At 43.2% G+C, this 19,424-nt stretch overlaps 1 protein-coding gene across 1 annotated transcript in view; it reads right to left on the reverse strand.

The window, feature by feature from the left end:
* Positions 1-19,424, reverse strand: part of LOC124784723 (protein HID1) — a gene marked incomplete in the record, with an annotated part of 114,032 nt that overhangs the window by 85,726 nt on the left and 8,882 nt on the right. The window contains 3 exon segments of the mRNA XM_047254123.1: positions 6,765-6,933; positions 7,018-7,071; positions 15,788-15,945. Coding sequence (XP_047110079.1) covers positions 6,765-6,933; positions 7,018-7,071; positions 15,788-15,945 — 381 coding nt within the window.

The following is a 19,424-nucleotide window of genomic DNA, read 5'->3' on the forward strand; positions in this document are numbered from 1 at the left end:
CAAACACTGCTGCAGAGATACACCCACCTTGCATTGTTAGCTGCAACAGGCAGAAGATGTGCTTTGTTGGTGCTGCATATTTTGGCGATTTTAATCGTTGTGTCCACCTGTTTACTCTCAGCAAATCGTGGTTGATGCCCTCAGCCAGTTTCTGCTGGTTCTCAACTCATTCCTGGTCTTGTCAGGTCCTGGTTGCTATAGAATTCAGGACCAAAAATCGAAATGTACCACTGCCACATATCCAGGTGATAATACTGTGGGGAATTTTGCTTGCTGCAATCCAGTACTATGCAAAAAAAATTGACAGTTCTGCCTCAGTACTGGAGAAAGATGATTTCAGTTGAAATCCTTCAGGAAATGTTAAGTGAAGCTGTGTTAAAAAATTACTTGGCATATATCTATGAGCTAACTTGAATTTCCTTAGTAGCACAAATGGCAAACTTGAAAATAGAGGGATCCTTCTGTCAGAAGCATTTCAGTATGTTCACGACATTGGAAGAAAACAGATTTAATGGATCTCAAGCACAAATGTCACAAAATGAATTCAGATGTGTATTTGAAAATATTAGTGGGTTTCAAATCGTGTGCAAAATTTTAAATGTGTTAGATGGCCACAAAGAAGGGGCTGTCAATGTGAAAGTGAGTAACTAGTCCAGCTATAAATTTTCCAGATCCTCATCTTGTGATGCAGAGTGCTCATTTTTCCAGTATACGACAGTGTTTCAGGATCGTCATTAGTCATTTCTGATGGACAAATTGAGAATGAGTACTACTGCATATTATCATAAATTCTTCAGTAATTAGGGAGGCACAGCATAGATTGCATTTGTGAGTCCTGCATACTGTTCATAGTCACATAAATAAGCTGAAATATAATTAAATATTTTTACCTTTTAGTTAAATATTTCAAGTACTAAAGAGACTGCTGACACTATGCTTGTACATCCTCTTCTGGAGTACTGCTGTGTGGTGTGGGATCCACAGCATACAGAATTGATGGAGGACTTCAAAGAAGTTCAACAGAGGGCATCACATTTCGTACTATCACAAAATAGGGAGGAGAGTGCCACGGATGTGATATGTGAATCGAGCTGGCAATCATTAAAATGAAGGCATTTTTCATTGCAGCAGGATCTTCTCATGAAATTTCAGTCACCAACTTTCTCCTTGAAGTGTGAAAATATTTTGTTTGCACCCATCTACATGGAGGGGAATGATCATCATAACAAAATAAGTGAAATCAGAGCCAGTGCATTGCTTTCCCAAAATAAATCACTTCAGGAAGAAGAGATTCAAAGTACAAAACAAAGTATTCTTTATTTGGAGTGCTAAGCTTAATATCACCACTGTCAGAATATCATTTATATGCATCAGTGAAGTTTCTGTCTACATCAGAGCACAGCACTGTTTGCCTCACTCTTTGATAGATGACTATTATAGCAGCAAACATGCACCAAAATTTGTAGTTGAATGTGCTGTGATTGTGACTGTCACCCAACACTAATCAAAGCAATAAACAATTCCAGTAGTGGATTGGATTGGATTGGATTGTTTGGGGGAAAGAGACCAAACAGCGAGGTCATCTGTATCATCGGATTACGGAAGGACGGGGAAGGAAGTCGGCCGTGCCCTATCAAAGGAAACATCCTGGCATTTGCCTGGAGTGATTTAGGGAAGTCACGGAAAACCTAAATCAGGATGGCCGGACGTGGGATTGAACTGTCGTCCTCCCAAATGCGAGTCCAGTGTGCTAACCACTGCGCCACCTCGCTCGGTTAATTCCTGTAGTCTGCGACAGTTTAAACATAAATATTGTCATTCACATGGACATGGCAAGAGCTTATGTAAACTACAGCACTCTCTTGACCTCCTCCAGAAGTAAAATTATAACACAGTCAACTAGGCCTGATGTGACATACATCAAATAGTGTGTCTCCTCTCACCTTGACTTAATCTTCTGACTCACATTAGTGGTGACAAGTTTTTCATACTTATTAAGAGCAAATTTTTACTTTGTTTAGTCTTTTGACATCTTCACTTAACAGTTAGGAGCTGATGCCCGTAAAAATGCGGGCGCACCTGACCAGCCCGAAAATCTGATGCCCGTAATTTTACGGGCACGTGTGCTCGATCTTCCCCTTCCTTCCTTTGCGGGTTCGTAGGGCTCCTAATGGGCTGCGAGAGACGGCAGAGGCTACAGTTGAAGTATTTGACGCTAGATAGTGCGGGCATGCGGGACAAGGGAGAACCACTCCCTTTTTGAGGCTCTGCAAGCAGGAATATTCTGCTGTGTGTGCACTCAGTTGCATCGTCATGGCGAAGTGTGGTTTGACAGATGATGAAATCGCTCATGAGTTATCTCGTGAGTTTGAAGAAAGTGATGTTGATTTTTCGGAGAATAATGATATGCTTGATTCTGATGATGATGTAGACTGTATTCAAGAAAATTCTGAGTCTTCAGGTAAGGAATGCAGATAAAATATGCAATATTTTTATTCACATTTCAATTGAAAGAGCTTTCAATACGTAACTATTGTAGTAAGTGATTTTATTTGCAAATACTACTTTTATGGTAGATTCAGATGAGTAGAGTGAGTGTCCAAGTTCAGAAGCATGTATTGCCATTGTTCCTGCTGATACCACACCTGAAGTGCGTGGGCGACCAAGGGTAAATGCGAGACCGAGAACTTCGTGCCATACCGATTCTCAGGAAGGCTGGACGACTACTGATCATGTGCCAAATATCTATCCATTCTCAGGACACTCTGGAAAAGTGCAACCTTACCAGTTTGGACCAGAACAGCACACCTCTAGGCTTCTTTTTGTGTTTACTTACAGAAAGTACGGTGAATCATATAAAGCAGCAAACTAATCTCTATGCACAACAAAGCATAAGGAAATTACAAAGCACAAATTCCCTCTCCCCTACCTACTCGCTATCAAAGTGGAAAGGAGTTACTCTCATAGAAATAAGAAAGTTTCTGGCAATTGTAGTCCATATGTGTGTAAGTGTGAGACCATGTATACGAGAGCACTGGTCCAAGAATCCTGTTGTGTCATGTAATTTCTATCCAAACATCCTGAGCTGTAACAGGTTTCTTTCTATTTCAAGAAACTTTCACATCAGTGACAATTCAGTTGCCAAGAAAAAAGGAGAAGCTAGCTATGACCCACTGCACAAGGTGAGACCTCTCCTGGATATGGTGTCTGCTAATTTCCAGTGAGCATATACACCCTCTGAAAAATTTAAAATTGATGAAGGCATGTGCAAATTTCATGGCCGTGTGTATTTCAAGCAGTACATGCCACAGAAGCCAAATAAATGTGGTATAAAACTGTACATGTTGTCAGAGTCAGAGACAGGTTATGTCTGGAATTTTTCTGTTTATGCAGGTGAGAGGTCTGACACAGTGACACTCGTAAAGACATTGCTTGGGAAGCTGTCAGGAAAATGTTACACTTTGTTTACAGACAGATTCTACACCAGTCCAGTCCTTGCTTCAGAACTGGAAGCTGCAAAAACTGCTCTTGAGGAAACTACAAGAAAATCTAGACACGGATTACCTTCTGCTATAAAAGATCCGAAACTTCAGCGAGGTGAACTAATTTTCAGGTGTAAAGGAAATATCTTGGCATTCTGTTGGAGGGACAAAAGAAATGTGCACATGATAAGAACAAGGCACACTGCTGAGATTGTGACGTATATTGATAAGAGAGGCAGAGAGAAGTCGAAACCAGCCTGTGTGGTGGACTATAATAAAAACAAGTTGAGTGTTGGCTTATCAGACCAATGACTATCATACACAGCTTTTGAGCATCTAACTGTGAAGTGGTGGAGAAAGTTGTCATTCCACATAATACTAATGGTGATAACAAATTCAAATATATTGTACAACAAGGTAACTGGAAAATGCCTCACAACATCACAGTTTATGACAACTATCTGTGCAGGTCTTGCACACAGCAGAGATCTCGAACCACAACCTGGTACATCGGGACTCTCCAGATTATCAACTGGAAACCATTCTCTGGAAAAGATTGAGACAGAAACAGACAAGAAACAGAAGCAAAAACAATGTGTAGTGTGTTCTCTGAGAGGCAAAATGCTTACTGGGAAAGTGTGGCACAAATACACATGCTACCAGTGTAGTGAATGCAAAGTGGCATTGTGCAAACTACTGTGTTTCAAAAGTTATCATACAAAGACTAAAATTGCATCTTAAAATAAAGCCAAAGGAGGTTACTGTATATAAAACAAGCAGTATAAATAATTATTAAAATTCTTGTTTAATGTAGTTTTCCTTCTGAGCATTAAGTGCATATATCCTTGCCCAATTTTTCCTCTTTTCAAAAACAATGCTATAACTGAAAGTTTCATGAAAGCAAATTTTAATTAAAAGAACAAAGTATTATACATAGCTTCAAACTAGAAAGTTCAGGCTTTTCAATAAGGGTAATGTCATTACTATAACAAAAACCATTTAAGAGTCGTTGTAAATTAAAATATGCTAAAAACAGCTAGGCCTTGTGGTAGAGCTTCATGCGCTATGGCTCAGGGCCCAAAGTGTTAACTATTATTTTGTTTCCTTTTTCATGTGTTAGAAGCATCATCTTATGTCCCAAAGACCTTTAAAATTATCATATTCATTTCCCAGCCTGGATCAGATTTGACAACTTAATATTCATTTAATATTTTCTCAGCATGTTTAATTAATTCAGCATTTAGACGTACAAATATCTTTTACGGCTTGGCAAACATGTGTGACAAAATATTCTGTTTCAGTTAACATATCTACGAGGGCAGTTCAATAAGTAATGCAACACATTTTTTTTCTCGGCCAATTTTGGTTGAAAAAACTGGAAATTTCTTGTGGAATATTTTCAAACATTCCTGCTTCGTCTCGTATAGTTTCATTGACTTCCGACAGGTGGCAGCGCTGTACGGAGCTGTTAAAATGGCGTCTGTAACGGATGTGCGTTGCAAACAACGGGCAGTGATCGAGTTTCTTTTGGCGGAAAACCAGGGCATCTCAGATATTCATAGGCACTTGCAGAATGTCTACGGTGATCTGGCAGTGGATAAAAGCACGGTGAGTCGTTGGGCAAAGCGTGTGTCATCATCGCTGCAAGGTCAAGCAAGACTGTCTGATCTCCCGCATGCGGGTCGGCCGTGCACAGCTGTGACTCCTGCAATGGCGGAGTGTGCGAACACACTCGTTCGAGATGATCGACGGGTCACCATCAAACAACTCAGTGCTCAACTTGACATCTCTGTTGGTAGTGCTGTCACAATTGTTCACCAGTTGGGATATTCAAAGGTTTGTTCCCGCTGGGTCCCTCGTTGTCTAACCGAACACCATAAAGAGCAAAGGAGAACCATCTGTGCGGAATTGCTTGCTCGTCATGTGGCTGAGGGTGACAATTTCTTGTCAAAGATTGTTACAGGCGATGAAACATGGGTTCATCACTTCGAACCTGAAACAAAACGGCAATCAATGGAGTGGCGCCACACCCACTCCCCTACCAAGAAAAAGTTTAAAGCCATACCCTCAGCCGGTAAAGTCATGGTTACAGTCTTCTGGGACACTGAAGGGGTTATTCTGTTCGATGTCCTTTCCCATGGTCGAACGATCAACTCTGAAGTGTATTGTACTACTCTTCAGAAATTGAAGAAACGTCTTCAGCGTGTTCGTAGGCACAAAAATCTGAACGAACTTCTCCTTCTTCATGACAACGCAAGACCTCACACAAGTCTTCACACCCGAGGGGAGCTCATAAAACTTCAGTGGACTGTTCCTCATGCACCCTACAGCCCCGATCTCGCACCGTCGGATTTCCATATGTTTGGCCCAATGAAGGACGCAATCCGTGGGAGGCACTACGCGGATGATGAAGAAGTTATTGATGCAGTACGACGTTGGCTCCGACATCGACCAGTGGAATGGTACCGTGCAGGCATACAGGCCCTCATTTCAAGGTGGCGTAAGGCCGTAGCATTGAATGGAGATTACGTTGAAAAATAGTGTTGTGTAGCTAAAAGATTGGGGAATAACCTGGTGTATTTCAATGCTGAATAAAACAACCCCTGTTTCAGAAAAAAAAGTGTTGCATTAGTTATTGAACTGCCCTCGTAAATGTTCTATGCTGGTTTGTTCAGATCACATATGTAATTTGTCCCATATTGCTTTAGCACTCTTGCATTGCAACACGAGTTATCCAACTGGTTTACTTAGTGCAACTGCTGTCAGACTTTCTGCTTTTGCATTATTCTGTATACACTGCCTTTTGTTCATTTGTTGTTCTTGTGGCAATGCCACACATTTGTACCCGCCACTAATAATATGTTCATATGAACAAAATACCATAGAGATATTCCACATACATACAGCCCAGTTATCGGGTCCTTCATGTTTATCAATATTCTCTTTATAATCACCATTAGTACCCACATTCACAATGAAGGTTTCCATTACAATTAGTTTCATCAAAAACAAGTTTTCCATAAACACAACTGAGTTGTTCAAATGCTTTTAAAACTAGAATTTGTTCATGTTTAATTTAAGAGTTATGTATTCATGAAATACCAACTATTCCACAACAAAACAAATTACAGAGAGCTTATGTAAAAATGAAGCATATTTCTGAATACCATGGAATAGCGTGTTGTTTATAGTAAACTCTCAACAATTTTTCCTTTAACTACAACACAAACAATTGCAAACATTACGCACAGTACACAGCTATCATTTATACACAATACTTACCAACTGGTGGCTGGTACATAGTTTCACTGAAGCAAGTTAAAAGCAGTTTCAAAAGTTCAGTCCTGTTTGCTTCTAAATGAGGATGATGTGGAGGTGACTGAGCAAAACCTACACCTGCTTCCCAAATATATTCACAACTATCAATTGCCTGTAAGTCCTCAGCTTTGTCCTGCAATGATCAAAACATTAAGACACAAGAAATCAACTGCTCACACTACCTGTAAAATATGACAAACTACTAGCAACTACATACCGGACCCGACTTTCTATTGGAGGCCACAGTAAAATCAGGGCAAAACAGCAGATCCTGAAACAATAATTGATATAGGTACATGAAGAAAGAATAAAGAATGCAATATTAGTGTAACTGTGTGAAAACAGAAAGGTGTGCAAGTCATGTTACAGAATACCTAAGTGGTAGTATATTTAAGCTCTATATTTTAGATGCAAATTCTCTGAATCAAGTTGAAAACAGACAGCCTTTAAACTGAGATCCTAACTGCTCTGAATCATGGAATTTTCAGGACTTCTGTGACCAGATGATGTCGCATTAATTCTATAGGACAGACAAGTTAAAGGCAGAGAGAGATTTCAAGTGATCTTAACTTCGGCACTTCCTCACTTGTCTCTAATAATGCACACTGTCTGTTAAAACACGGAAAGAGTAAATATTGACCTTCAGCCTATTCACATCCATTAAGAATGAATACGAACTACTCCATCAAATATTTTCACTGTGGGAATCCCAGGCACCAGCAGAAGGAATTAGCTGAAGTTTGATTTTAACACTACAGTGCTTTACTACAAAGGGTCATATTAGGGGCAGATTGGCATTCCATTCCTCTGACCTTTGAACTGACTTACCCAGGAACGGTGGGGGAGGGGGGAGGGAGAAGTGGAGAGGGTGGGTACCTATAATTTAATGAGGACTCCAAGCCAGGGTGTAACTTGGCATTTAATTATCGTAGTAAAACATTCCTTACATCCGTCAGACAAATTGCATCTCATCTCTCTTCAAAATTGGAGATAAACTGATACAAGACTGAATATGTCTCCAACTCCTAGGATGTGTTGTTAGATTCATTTTATTCATTATATATGGGAGGCAAATCACTATCAGTTCAGCTTGTCACACCTCCAGAGATATTCCAAGGTGGGGAAAACACTTAAGTTTTTTTCATATTTCAATATTTCAACTATGGAAACATATTATAATTTCTGTTCTTCATATCTAAGTTCCTTGAAAAAGTTTCTGGATGACTGACTTTGAATATGTATTGTTTATTAGACACATACATAAAACAACAGTTTCGTCATCACTCAGTACCATACAAAAGAAGCCTAGAAGATTACTGTTGTTAAGTACAAGTACCAACAAAACCAATGATTCAAGCTATCTAAATTCCAGATCTTCCAAATTATCACTAAAAAAATTTTCTTTGTTAGGATTTTTTAATCTTTTGTATTCCTAAGAGTTTTTTTCCACTTTCTTCAAAGCAGTGCACGTTGTGCTTCAAGTAGTTTTTGTTGTGACTTTGCCACGAGATTTAAAAGTGCCGCTATGTCAGTACGCGAACACGGCGATAGAGGCGCTCCGCAGCCCGGCCGAGCGCGGGAGCGCCACCTGGCTATGAACGGCGCCTGCCGCATGTCACGTCACGGCACGGCACGGCAGTCTAATGACAGATACGGAGTTAATAGCATGTAACCCGCTATTGTTCCTACTTTTGTGTATCCACGCAAATTATTAGTGATTAAAGGTTATAACACCTTTTGGCGACGAGGATGGGATATTTTTTTCCTGCGTTGTGGCATCGTGTGTTCGTGTCGAGGCCGACATGGAACAGCTTATGCAAGCACTCATTGAACAACAAACACAGCTGACGGCTGCTATTCAGGCACAACAAACACAGCTGACGGCTGCTATTCAGGTGTTGTCGACGTCGCTAACTCATTGTCTGTCTTCCTCTTCTCCGCCTCCGTTCCCTCCTAACGACGAGGCCGCTGAAGACTGGGAGGATTATGAGAAGCGTTTACGGCAACACTTCTTGGCTTTCGGCGTTGTCGACGCTCCTATGTGTAAGTCGTTATTTCTATCTTGGATTTCCCCATGGATCTATCAGCTGCTATCTCAGTTAGCCCCTCTGCGGGAACCTGCCTCTCTGTCCTTCCAAGAAATGTGTGAATTATTGTCTAACTATTACTGAAAAAACACCCACGTCGTTGCCGCCCGCGTGGCGTTCTACCGGTGTCGTAAACAGCCCCATCAATCTTATCGGGCTTGGGCGGCAGAACTACACGGTCTGAGTAGGAAATGTCAGTTTGTCACGGACACTCATCATGAGTCTTATGCTGATTCAATGGTTCGGGACGCTATTCTACGGCTTGCTCCTGATAAAGAAGTTCGGCAACGTGCCTTACAACTGCCAAACCAGTCGTTGTCGGAAGTTCTCAGCATCGCTCAATCTTTTGAAGTGTCTCACGCTGCTGGTGCGCGAATAGACGCATGGTGTGATGTGGGCGCTGTACAGACCACTTTCGACGCGGACAATTTGCCTGTTTCACAGGGGAACGACGATGTGACGGCAGTTCACTCGCGTCAACAATGTCGCGTTGGGCCACCACGCTCGCAGCGAAAGCGGCAACCACAGAAGCAGGTTCGTTCCGCACTTCCTTCTTGTCCACGTTGTTTCGTACAGCATGACAGGGCCACGTGTCCAAAACGTTGAGCCACGTGTAATTCATGTAGGAAAAAAGGCCACATTGCTTCTGTGTGTCAGTCCCCTAAAGTTCCTGTCCACGAGGACGAGGCATCGGACATGGATGTTAACTGTGTGCTTTCTCAAACAAATAAGTTGTTTGTTACTGTTCGTGTTCTGGATAAAGACATTCGCATGCAAGTGGGCACTGGCTCTGCAGTAACTCTCATTAATTCTCGCACGTATTTGGAGTTGGGCTCCCCTCCCTTGTCTCCAGTTACGCGAAGTCTGCGAACTTATAATAAGCAGAAAATTCCTATCGTTGGCCAGTTTGATGCTCCCACTGCCTACAAGTCTGTTGTTAGGCCCCTCACGTTTTATGTGGTGGATCATGCGGGCACGGAAAACCTGTTCGGTTATGATGCTTTCCAGTTGTTCGGGTTCTCCATTGATGATGATGTGCACCTCATATCTGAGGATATTCCGTATCAACAGCTGGATGGATTGTGTTCTGAATTCTCGTCCGTGTTCTCTGCTGGTCTGGGTCGGGCCAAGGATTTTGAAGCCGACATTACTCTTAAACCCACAGCTCGCCCTAAGTTTTTCCGGGCACGCCCTATTCCGATGGCGTTGCGTGCACCTGTCAAGGCTGAGATAGACAGGTTAACAGCTTCAGGGATTCTCCTTCCTGTTACCTCCAGCGAATGGGCATCGCCAATCGTGGTGGTTTCTAAACCAAACAGGAGTCTGCGATTGTGCGGTGATTTTAAAGCCACTGTCAATGCTCAGAGCCTCATTGACACTTATCCTCTTCCCCGTCCTGAGGAGTTATTTACCAAGCTCGCTGGGGGGCAGTTCTTTTCCAAACTTGACTTATCGGAGGCGTACCATCAGTTGCCGTTGGATGCGTCTTCCAAGGAATTTCTCGTCATCAACACTCCTTGTGGGTTGTATCAGTACCAGCGGTTACCATTTGGTGTCGCTAGCGCGCCGGCCATTTTTCAGCGGTTTTTGGAACAGCTCACGGCCTCCGTTCCCGGCTGCATCAACTACCTAGATGACATTGTTGTCACGGAGGCCTCCGCTGAGGAGCACCTTCGCAATTTGCATTCACTGTTTCGGGTTCTGCATTCGGCTGGGTTGAAGTGCAATCTGGACAAGTCGCAGTTCTTCCAACCCTCCATTGTTTATCTTGGTTTCCACTTGTCCCGTGAGGGTATACGTCCTCTACGACAGCACGTTGCGGCCATTACCGCTCTACCCCGGCCATCCATGGTCAAAGAACTTCAGGCGTTTCTAGGCAAGATTGCTTATTATCACAAATTCATTCCCTCCGCGGCGGCGGTGGCTCATCCTCTGCATCAGCTGTTACGCAAAAACGTTCCTTTCTGCTGGTCCGACAAGTGTGAGGAGGCTTTTTTCCACCTGAAGGCTCATTTGCAGTTGGCGCCCTGTCTTGCCACATTCCGTCCGGGTCAGCACTTGGTTCTGGCGACTGACGCGTCACAGTATGGCCTAGGGGCTGTTCTTGCCCATCGGTATGAGGATGGGTCGGAACGACCCATCACCTACGCTTCCAAGACCCACAACGATGCCCAACGGCGTTACTCTCAAATCGAAAAGGAGGCGCTCGCTATCATTTATGCTCTAAAAAAGTTCAGCGTTTTTTTGTATGGTTCTAAGTTTGACCTCATCACCGACCACAAGCCGCTGGTCTCTCTGTTCAGCCCCTCGGCGTCGCTTCCAGATAAGGCAGCTCACCGCCTGCAACGTTGGGCCTTATACTTGTTTTCACTATGAAATTCACTATCGCCCCACGGCCCAGCACGCCAACGCTGACGCGTTGTCGCGTTTGCCGATGGGCCCCGACCCGGTTTTCGATCGAGATGAACTCCTCTGTTTCCACATTGATGAGGAAGAATGACGTGCGGTGGAGAGTTTTCCACTTACAGGTTCGCAGGTTGCGTCGGCTACTGCGCGGGACCCGGTCCTGCGTCAGGTGATTGGTTTTGTTCAACGGGGTTGGCTGGACAGGACCAAGGCCCGGGCATCGGATCCCCTTCGCAACTACCATGCCTTGCGCCTTCGTCTGTCTGTTCGTGAGGGTGTTGTTCTTCTGGCCACGGATGGCACATCTCCACGGGTCGTGGTGCCAGCCTCTCTTCGCAAAGATGTTCTCAAACTATTGCATGAAGGCCATTGGGGGATTTCTCGGTCTAAGTCCCTGGCCTGCAGGCACATTTATTGGCCCGGTATTGATTCGGACATCGCCCACATGGTCGCTGCGTATGGTCAGTGTGCTCAACAACTGGCTGCACCTTGTACTATGCCCTCTCCGTGGCCTGATCCGGCGCAGCTGTGGGAACTGGTGCACGCTGACTTTGCCGGCCCCTTCCTCGGCACTTATTGGCTACTGTTGATTGACGCCTTCTCGAAGTTTCCTTTTGTTGTTCGATGTCCGTCGCCCACCACTGCGGCGACGACGCTGGCTTTGTCCAAAATCTTTGCGCTAGAAGGTCTTCCATCCACGATTGTCACGGACAATGGCCCTCAGTTCTCTTCGCAGACCTTCCGTGATTTTTGTACTGGACAAGGCATTCATCATGTTACAGCACCGCCCTTCCATCCGCAATCGAATGGGGAGGTCGAGCGCCTTGTCCGCACTTTCAAAAGCCAGATGAAAAAATTCCTTAGTGATTTTTCCACAGGTGACGCTCTGTTGCAATTTCTGAGTTCTTATCGCTTCACGCCTCTGGGTGATTGCAGCCCTGCTGAACTCCTGCATGGCTGCCAACCGCGCACTCTACTGCACCTACTTCACCCTGTCACGCCTTGTACTGTGTCCCCTAGCGCGAGAAAATACCCGGTGCGTGCCGACGTGTGGGCACGAGGGTATGGATCTCGCCCTAAATGGATTCCAGGGGTGGTCCAGGCTCTTTGCCACGCCGGTGCCACCGCCCCTTCTTTCGTCTCCACCAGCCCGAGAAGCCAGTCCTGTCGCTACTGCCGATCTTCCGGGCGTGTTGCTGCAGCCGACATCGCTACCGCTTCCGAGTATGCCGGAACCGGCCCCAGTCGCGACGCCGCCTTCTCTGGGACCCATCTCGCTGGGGCACACCCCCAGGTCGACGACACCTATGGATGCTGCTCTGGAGTTTTCCCCCATCATCTCGTCCAGGAGGCGCGTTCCACTCGCAAGCTTCCGTCCTGGCCATTTTCGACCATACTCCCGTGTTTCTCCACGGGATCTTCTCGGGGCCTCCCGAGGCCATGGATGTCTCCGCACTGTCCGTGTCTCCGAGGAAGTGAGTGTTTTTTTTTTTTTTTTTTTTTTTTTTTTTCAAGGGGGGAAAAGTGTTGTGACATTGCCACGAGATTTAAAAGTGCCGCTATGTCAGTACGCGAACACGGCGATAGAGGCGCTCCGCAGCCCGGCCGAGCACGGGAGCGCCATCTGGCTATGAACGGCGCTGGCCGCATGTCACGTCACGGCACGGCAGTCTAATGACAGATACGGAGTTAATAGCATGTAACCCGCTATTGTTCCTACTTTTGTGTATCCACGCAAATTATTAGTGATTAAAGGTTATAACAGTTTTTCAAATCTTCACCTTAAAATTTCTCTTGCAAACAAGAATTATTTGCTTTCTATAAATACATCGAGCAACTTGCAAGCAAAGCACACAGAAATCTTTCAGATGATTATTTCATATCAAGTTTCAGTCTTAAAATTGTTCAGATGATTCTAATACGATGGTCTGGTGTTGTGATTAATTATTAATCTATTCCTGGATATCAGTAACATCTGCATCTATGGTTGAGCTCATTAAAAATTCATGGCAAATGATTGGAAAGAATCTTTTTTCATCAAGTAAGGCCAGTAAAGAGAGAAATAGTAGTTGTGTATAGTTCCTAATATCAGAATACACTACCAATGTCCTGGATCACATTGCAAATCTTTTGAAATTGTCAGTGCATGGTCATTAGCTGCTGTTGTACTTGCTTTATTCGTGAAACACAGACAAAAAAAATCTGGCATCTTTTCAATGATTTGCAGGAAAAATAAGTTACAGGTTGCACTTGGATTTCACATTTATCATTTGTATCATGAATATAAATAATTCTGTTCTCTAAATGCATTCATTGTACTCAATGTATATAATGATAGGATAATATCAATGTCAGGTAACACAGATCTTTCAGAGCACATACAGCCTAATGTTGGCACAATACGTAAAGTCAAAACTTTATATCTGTGGCAAAACCATTTCAATTCATCATTATTATTTATTATACAGGTAAACAACCACATGAAGGAAAAAATACTACATTTTCCATGGATTCAATACACCAATACAAAGCATGCAAAGTTATTATTAAAAGTTATAAATGAACAAACTGTCTACATCTACATGGATACTCTGTAAATCACATTTAAGTGCCTGGCAGAGGGTTCATTGAATCACCTTCACAATTCTCTATTATTCCAATCTCGTATAGCGCGCAGAAAGAAGGAACACCTATATCTTTCCGTATGAGCTCTTATTTCCCTTATTTTATCGTGGTGATCATTCCTCCCTATGTAGGTTGTAGGTCGGTGTCAACAAAATATTTTCACATTCAGAGGAGAAAGTTGGTGATTGGAATTTCGTGAGAAGATTCTGTCGCAACGAAAAACGCCTTTCTTTTAACTATTTCCAGCCCATATCCTGTATCATTTCTGTGACACTCTCTCCCATATTCTGCGATAATACAAAACATGCTGCCTTTTTTTGAACTTTTTCAATGTACTCCGTCAGTCGTATCTAGTAAGGATCCCACACTGCACAGCAGTAATCTAAAAGAGGACAGAAAGTGTAGTGTAAGCAGTCTCCTTGGTAGGTCTGCTGCATTTTCTAAGTGTCCTGCCAATAAAACACAGTCTTTGGTTAGCCTTCCCCACAACATTTTCTATGTGTTCCTTCCAATTTAAGTTGTTTGTAATTGTAATACCTAGGTATTTAGTTGAATTTACGGCTTTTATCTGACAGACATATGTACTGTTTATCCAAAGGAGTCTCATTAGACTAAATTTATAATGTTATACTTTAGGCTAACTGGATTGAAAAAGAACAAACAAATCAACTCATTACTTTACTTTTGCACATTCTTGTTAGTTGATGCAGACATGAAAAAGTGACAATAGCCCCACATCCACTTCAATCTATTGTTGCCAATTTTAGCATAGCATAACTATTAAGAGCAGTGACAATCTGACATCTTCTATGTTTCACACAGTTTTTAGCCCCTGGTAATCACTTATTCCAACTGGAGCATATCTATAAATAACTATTATATGACTCATCAATAGATCTGAGTACAAGACAGTAGTGTAAACAACTACATATAGTATTTATTGTTTCTTTTCCTTTCTGAAGCAGATAGTAGAGGCATTGATCAGTTGACAGGCACATAAAAAAGGCTCAAATTGTTATTAGGCTTCAGACAACTACTTTCTGCAGAGCTAACAAATAAGGCACACAAACGCACAGCTACATTGTATTGGCATTGCAGCCTGGCAAAAGTGAGCGGTTATTTCTGGTGAAATGGGTGAGAGGAGCAAGGACGCAGGGAGCAGCAAAGATGGTGGGGAGATGGAAGGGAGAGACAGCAAGGTCAAGGTTAAGGACACTGCACCAACGAGCCCACTCTGTCACAGGCAAGGGAAACTGCATACAGACACAGTGAAGTAAAGGAATGGGTTGAAACAATAGGGAAGAAGACAGAACAGAGAACGAGGGAGACTGCAAAGTGATAATTTAGATTAATTGAGAGAAGTGGGAGGCATGGGAACAGGGATGGAGGTGAGTGTAGAATACAAGCTATCAGAGACTGAGAACAGGAGAACTGGAAGTAGAAGGATGTATTGTAAGAAAAATTTCCATCTATGTAGTTCAGAGAAACTGGTATAGAGGGGCAGGGCACTGTCTGACCAACATTGTTCAAGGCTACAGTTTGACAGCAGCAATTCATTTACTTTTTATTTGCTTGTTGTCATGTCCATATAAAGATTCTTGGTACATGATGTGATTGGTTTTACAGGTGGCCCTGCTTCTGACAGGATATAATATGCCTGTGATGGAATTAAGAGTAGGATGACTTGGGTGGGTGCCTACAATTGGTGTTGAATACAAGTATTTGACCTAGGTAGGAAGAAGCTGGGATGCTGAAAATATATACTACTGCTGTATTTCTTTTTGTGCTAATGCATATTATTTTAAGTTTTTAAATGTTTATCATGATAAGACGTTATTCCCTACACCAAGAGATGGTAAATTTACTTACACAGATCGCACTTATTAAGGACTGCGCCAGTGGCATAGCCTGGTCTTCCTCTTCCCCTTGAGCCTGCCCAGGCAAACTAGACCAAAAGAATCCACGCCAGTCAGGGTCTTCAAATATATAAGGCAGTACACGTGTCAGAAGACGGACACAATTGAGAACTGCAATCAAAATTTAATATAACATTTGTGTGATTATTTTCATAACATTTTAAGATAACATTTATGAACTGAAAGGGATATACATCACATTTATGCAGGATGCTCAGAAACAGTCTAAAAAGCTTGTAATGGTGTTGCAGGATACGTTGTGCTGAGAAATAACTGTTAAGAAAAAAAAATCAATATGTTGTGTTGTTTCCGAGTTAATTAGCATTGAAGTTAGCCAGTCGGGCCATTGTGCATGCCAATTTTAGATGGCCTGCCAGAGAGAATGTTGCCAAACATGTTCTTGATGTGATTTCCAAAAACTAAATAACAGAGTGATAAAAAAAATTGGACATGGGTCGGTAGTAAGAACCAAACCCAAACCAAAGGCTGAGCAGTCTCGTGCGCTATCATGTACGCTATGAAGACAACTGACACTAATTGCATCTGGTGGGCCACTTTGTGTGTGCAATGTGCCTGATTGGCTAAGTTCAATGCTAATTAACTTTGAAATGCTTCAACCTATTGAATTTTTTTCCTAATAATTATTTGTCAGCCCAACTTACCCCGCAACACACAAGCTTTTCAGACTGTTTCTGACCACCCTGTAAAATATATAAATCTGAAATAAGTGGCAATACGGAAGCAAAAAATAAAAACTATCAATAAGGGCATAGTAACACAATGACAACTGTGGCAGAGATAACAAACATCATTATAAGACAAGTTTCAAAATTATGCTGAAAAAAAAGTAAACAAAGACAAAAGTAACATCTAAACATATGTTACAAAAAATGAATGGGAGAAGACAGACAGTTTTCAAAAAAGTTAAACAATGTAGTAAAGCATGGCAGATGCTTTTCAGACATTAAACACCATTCATGTTAAGGAAATGATACAAGACAATAAGCTCCACATATCATTAGTTTTGTATTACAACATATTTTCTTAAGATAATTTTATTTTAAATTTCAATGTCCTGAAATACAAAACACTACTGAATTCTAGAGCTTTGAGGATAATTATCATCACAGTTATGGAATAAATATTCACTCCACAAAAGTGTCACCTTTACATCTATTTTTTTCCTCTCTTTTGATTAACGAAGGACTATGCACATCCGACAATGCTGAAAACTGATTTTTCTTTTATTCTGGTCTCACACATATAGTAACTCATTTTATTAAGCTGTATCACTTTAGTGATCATGTCAGTTGTGAAATTTGACACATTTTCATAAATGGAACAGGAACAATGGAGAAATTTTTAGGTTAACTTGGCAACATTTCCAAACCAGTTGCTGCCATGTAAGTTCTGACCAATCCCTACTTGAGAAAATTATTCTTAAGCATTATCTTCTTCAAAAGCTAAAATTCTGATCCAAAAACAACTCCTCCTGAAATCTGCAGTAACAAAGATATACATTCACTGTGATCAGACACTTGCTTAGGTGGTCAAAATCAACAGAAGGAATAAATCACTGTCTTGCTGAAAGAAATAGTCTAGCATTCAGCAAAAGTTGTTGGGAAAAATATCTAAATCAGTACCACTGGATAAGGACATTAACTTATCTGTTCCACAGAGCCCTCAGTTTTGAAACTTGAGGCTCTTCAGCCAACTGACAGACCTAATGCAAGGGGGAGCTGCCCTAAATATAACTGGCAGGGAGTGGGAGTGAAATGTAGGTTAATGTGCAGAGCAGCCCCCCCCCCCCCCCCCCTCCAAATCCATCTCCTTTTGGACCACAACTACTTCCTACTAAGGCCATCTTCTGCATGTTTCCCAAATGTCAGAGCAGGGCCATCTGCAAAATGAGTCAAGTAACATACCAGTTCTGTTGTAACTTCTGCAAAGCATTTTATGCTGGCATGTTCCCAGCTAGCTGCCTACCCAAACGAATTGCCACCACCAAATTGTGACTTAGAGCCAAGTTGACCACCCTCTGGCAGAATACGCTGCTGAGCACAACATGCTTTGTTTCAATGCCTGCTTCACTACCTGTGCCACCTGGATTCTTCTGCTCTACACTAGTTTCTACAAATTATGTATGTGAACGTTGTCATTGCAACACATATACGACCGTATAATCATCCTGGCCACAATCTCCACCAGCTCTTGTCTCATCACTCCGACACCTGCACACTCACACTATTAGCCACAGTCTCTCTGTTATATCCCCCATACACAATTCGCTCCTCCACATCACTATGCACTATGTACAGCACGCAGCTCCCTCTACAAGTGGTTAAAAGTGTCCCACGAGTGCCAGTGATACATACTATTCAATGCACCTGCACCCTCTTCCCACCACATGTCAGCCATCTTCCCCCAAACCACTCTCATGCTTCTCATCTCCTTTTTCTCTCCTCGCCCACTTCATCCGACACAGTCCCTCATCCCAATCACGTTGCGGTTCTGGCACAATGTAGCTGTATGTGTGTGTACTCTATAAGTGGCAGGGATAAGCAAAAATAAAATGAAGTGCCAGGGAACAAAGAAAGTGCCACCAAAAAGGAAAGAAATAGTGGTGATGATTATGTAAATCCAACAATGAAAGATCATCATCTTACTTGCTGTGTGGATAAAATACATATGGTAAAGTCTAAAACTACCAACTACCTTTTACATCATTACATGAAAATACAAAAATAATAGGTTACATAAACTTTTCGTAATTCAAATGAATAAGACATGCAGAATTCATTTGTAATTGGTTTACTTTCACTCAAAGGGTGCATTCATGATTATAAATGTTACCAAAGCGATTCTTCAGCAAGAAGGTGTAGTGTTCTTAAGTATAATGTAAAATTACAAGGTACTGAATACAAAAGAGTCTGAATGAAAGATTTTTGTAACATTGCCAGAATTTCGTTAAACTTACCATGTGTAAAACATCATCTAACATGGAGAGGGAGAGTGAAGGGAGGGAGCAGAGAGAGGGGGAGCAGGGAGAGGGGGAGCAGGGAGACGGAGGGGGAGCAGAGAGACGGAGGGGGAGCAGAGAGACGGAGGGGGAGCAGAGAGACGGAGGGGGAGCAGAGAGACGGAGGGGGAGCAGAGAGACGGAGGGGGAGCAGAGAGACGGAGGGGGAGCAGAGAGACGGAGGGGGAGCAGAGTGACGGAGGGGGAGCAGAGTGACGGAGGGGGAGTGGGAGGGGGTGGCGGGAGGGAGAGACGGGGGGTGTCGCGGGCGGCGGGAGAGATCGAGGGGGGGTGTCGGGGGTGGCGGGAGAGAGAGAGAGGGGGGGTAGGGGGCGGCGGGAGAGAAAGAGAGGGGGTAGGGGGCGGCGGGAGAGAGAGGGGGGGTAGGGGGCGGTGGGAGAGAGAGGGGGGGGGGGTAGGGGGCGGCGGGAGAGAGAGGGGGGGTAGGGGGCGGCGGGAGAGTGAGGGGGGGGGGGGTAAGGGGCGGCGGGAGAGAAAGAGAGGGTGTAGGGGACGGCGGGAGAGAAAGAGAGGGGGTAGGGGACGGCGGGAGAGAAAGAGAGGGGGTAGG

Source organism: Schistocerca piceifrons, chromosome 1, assembly GCF_021461385.2.
Source record: "Schistocerca piceifrons isolate TAMUIC-IGC-003096 chromosome 1, iqSchPice1.1, whole genome shotgun sequence".
Classification (NCBI taxonomy): Eukaryota; Metazoa; Arthropoda; class Insecta; order Orthoptera; family Acrididae; genus Schistocerca; species Schistocerca piceifrons.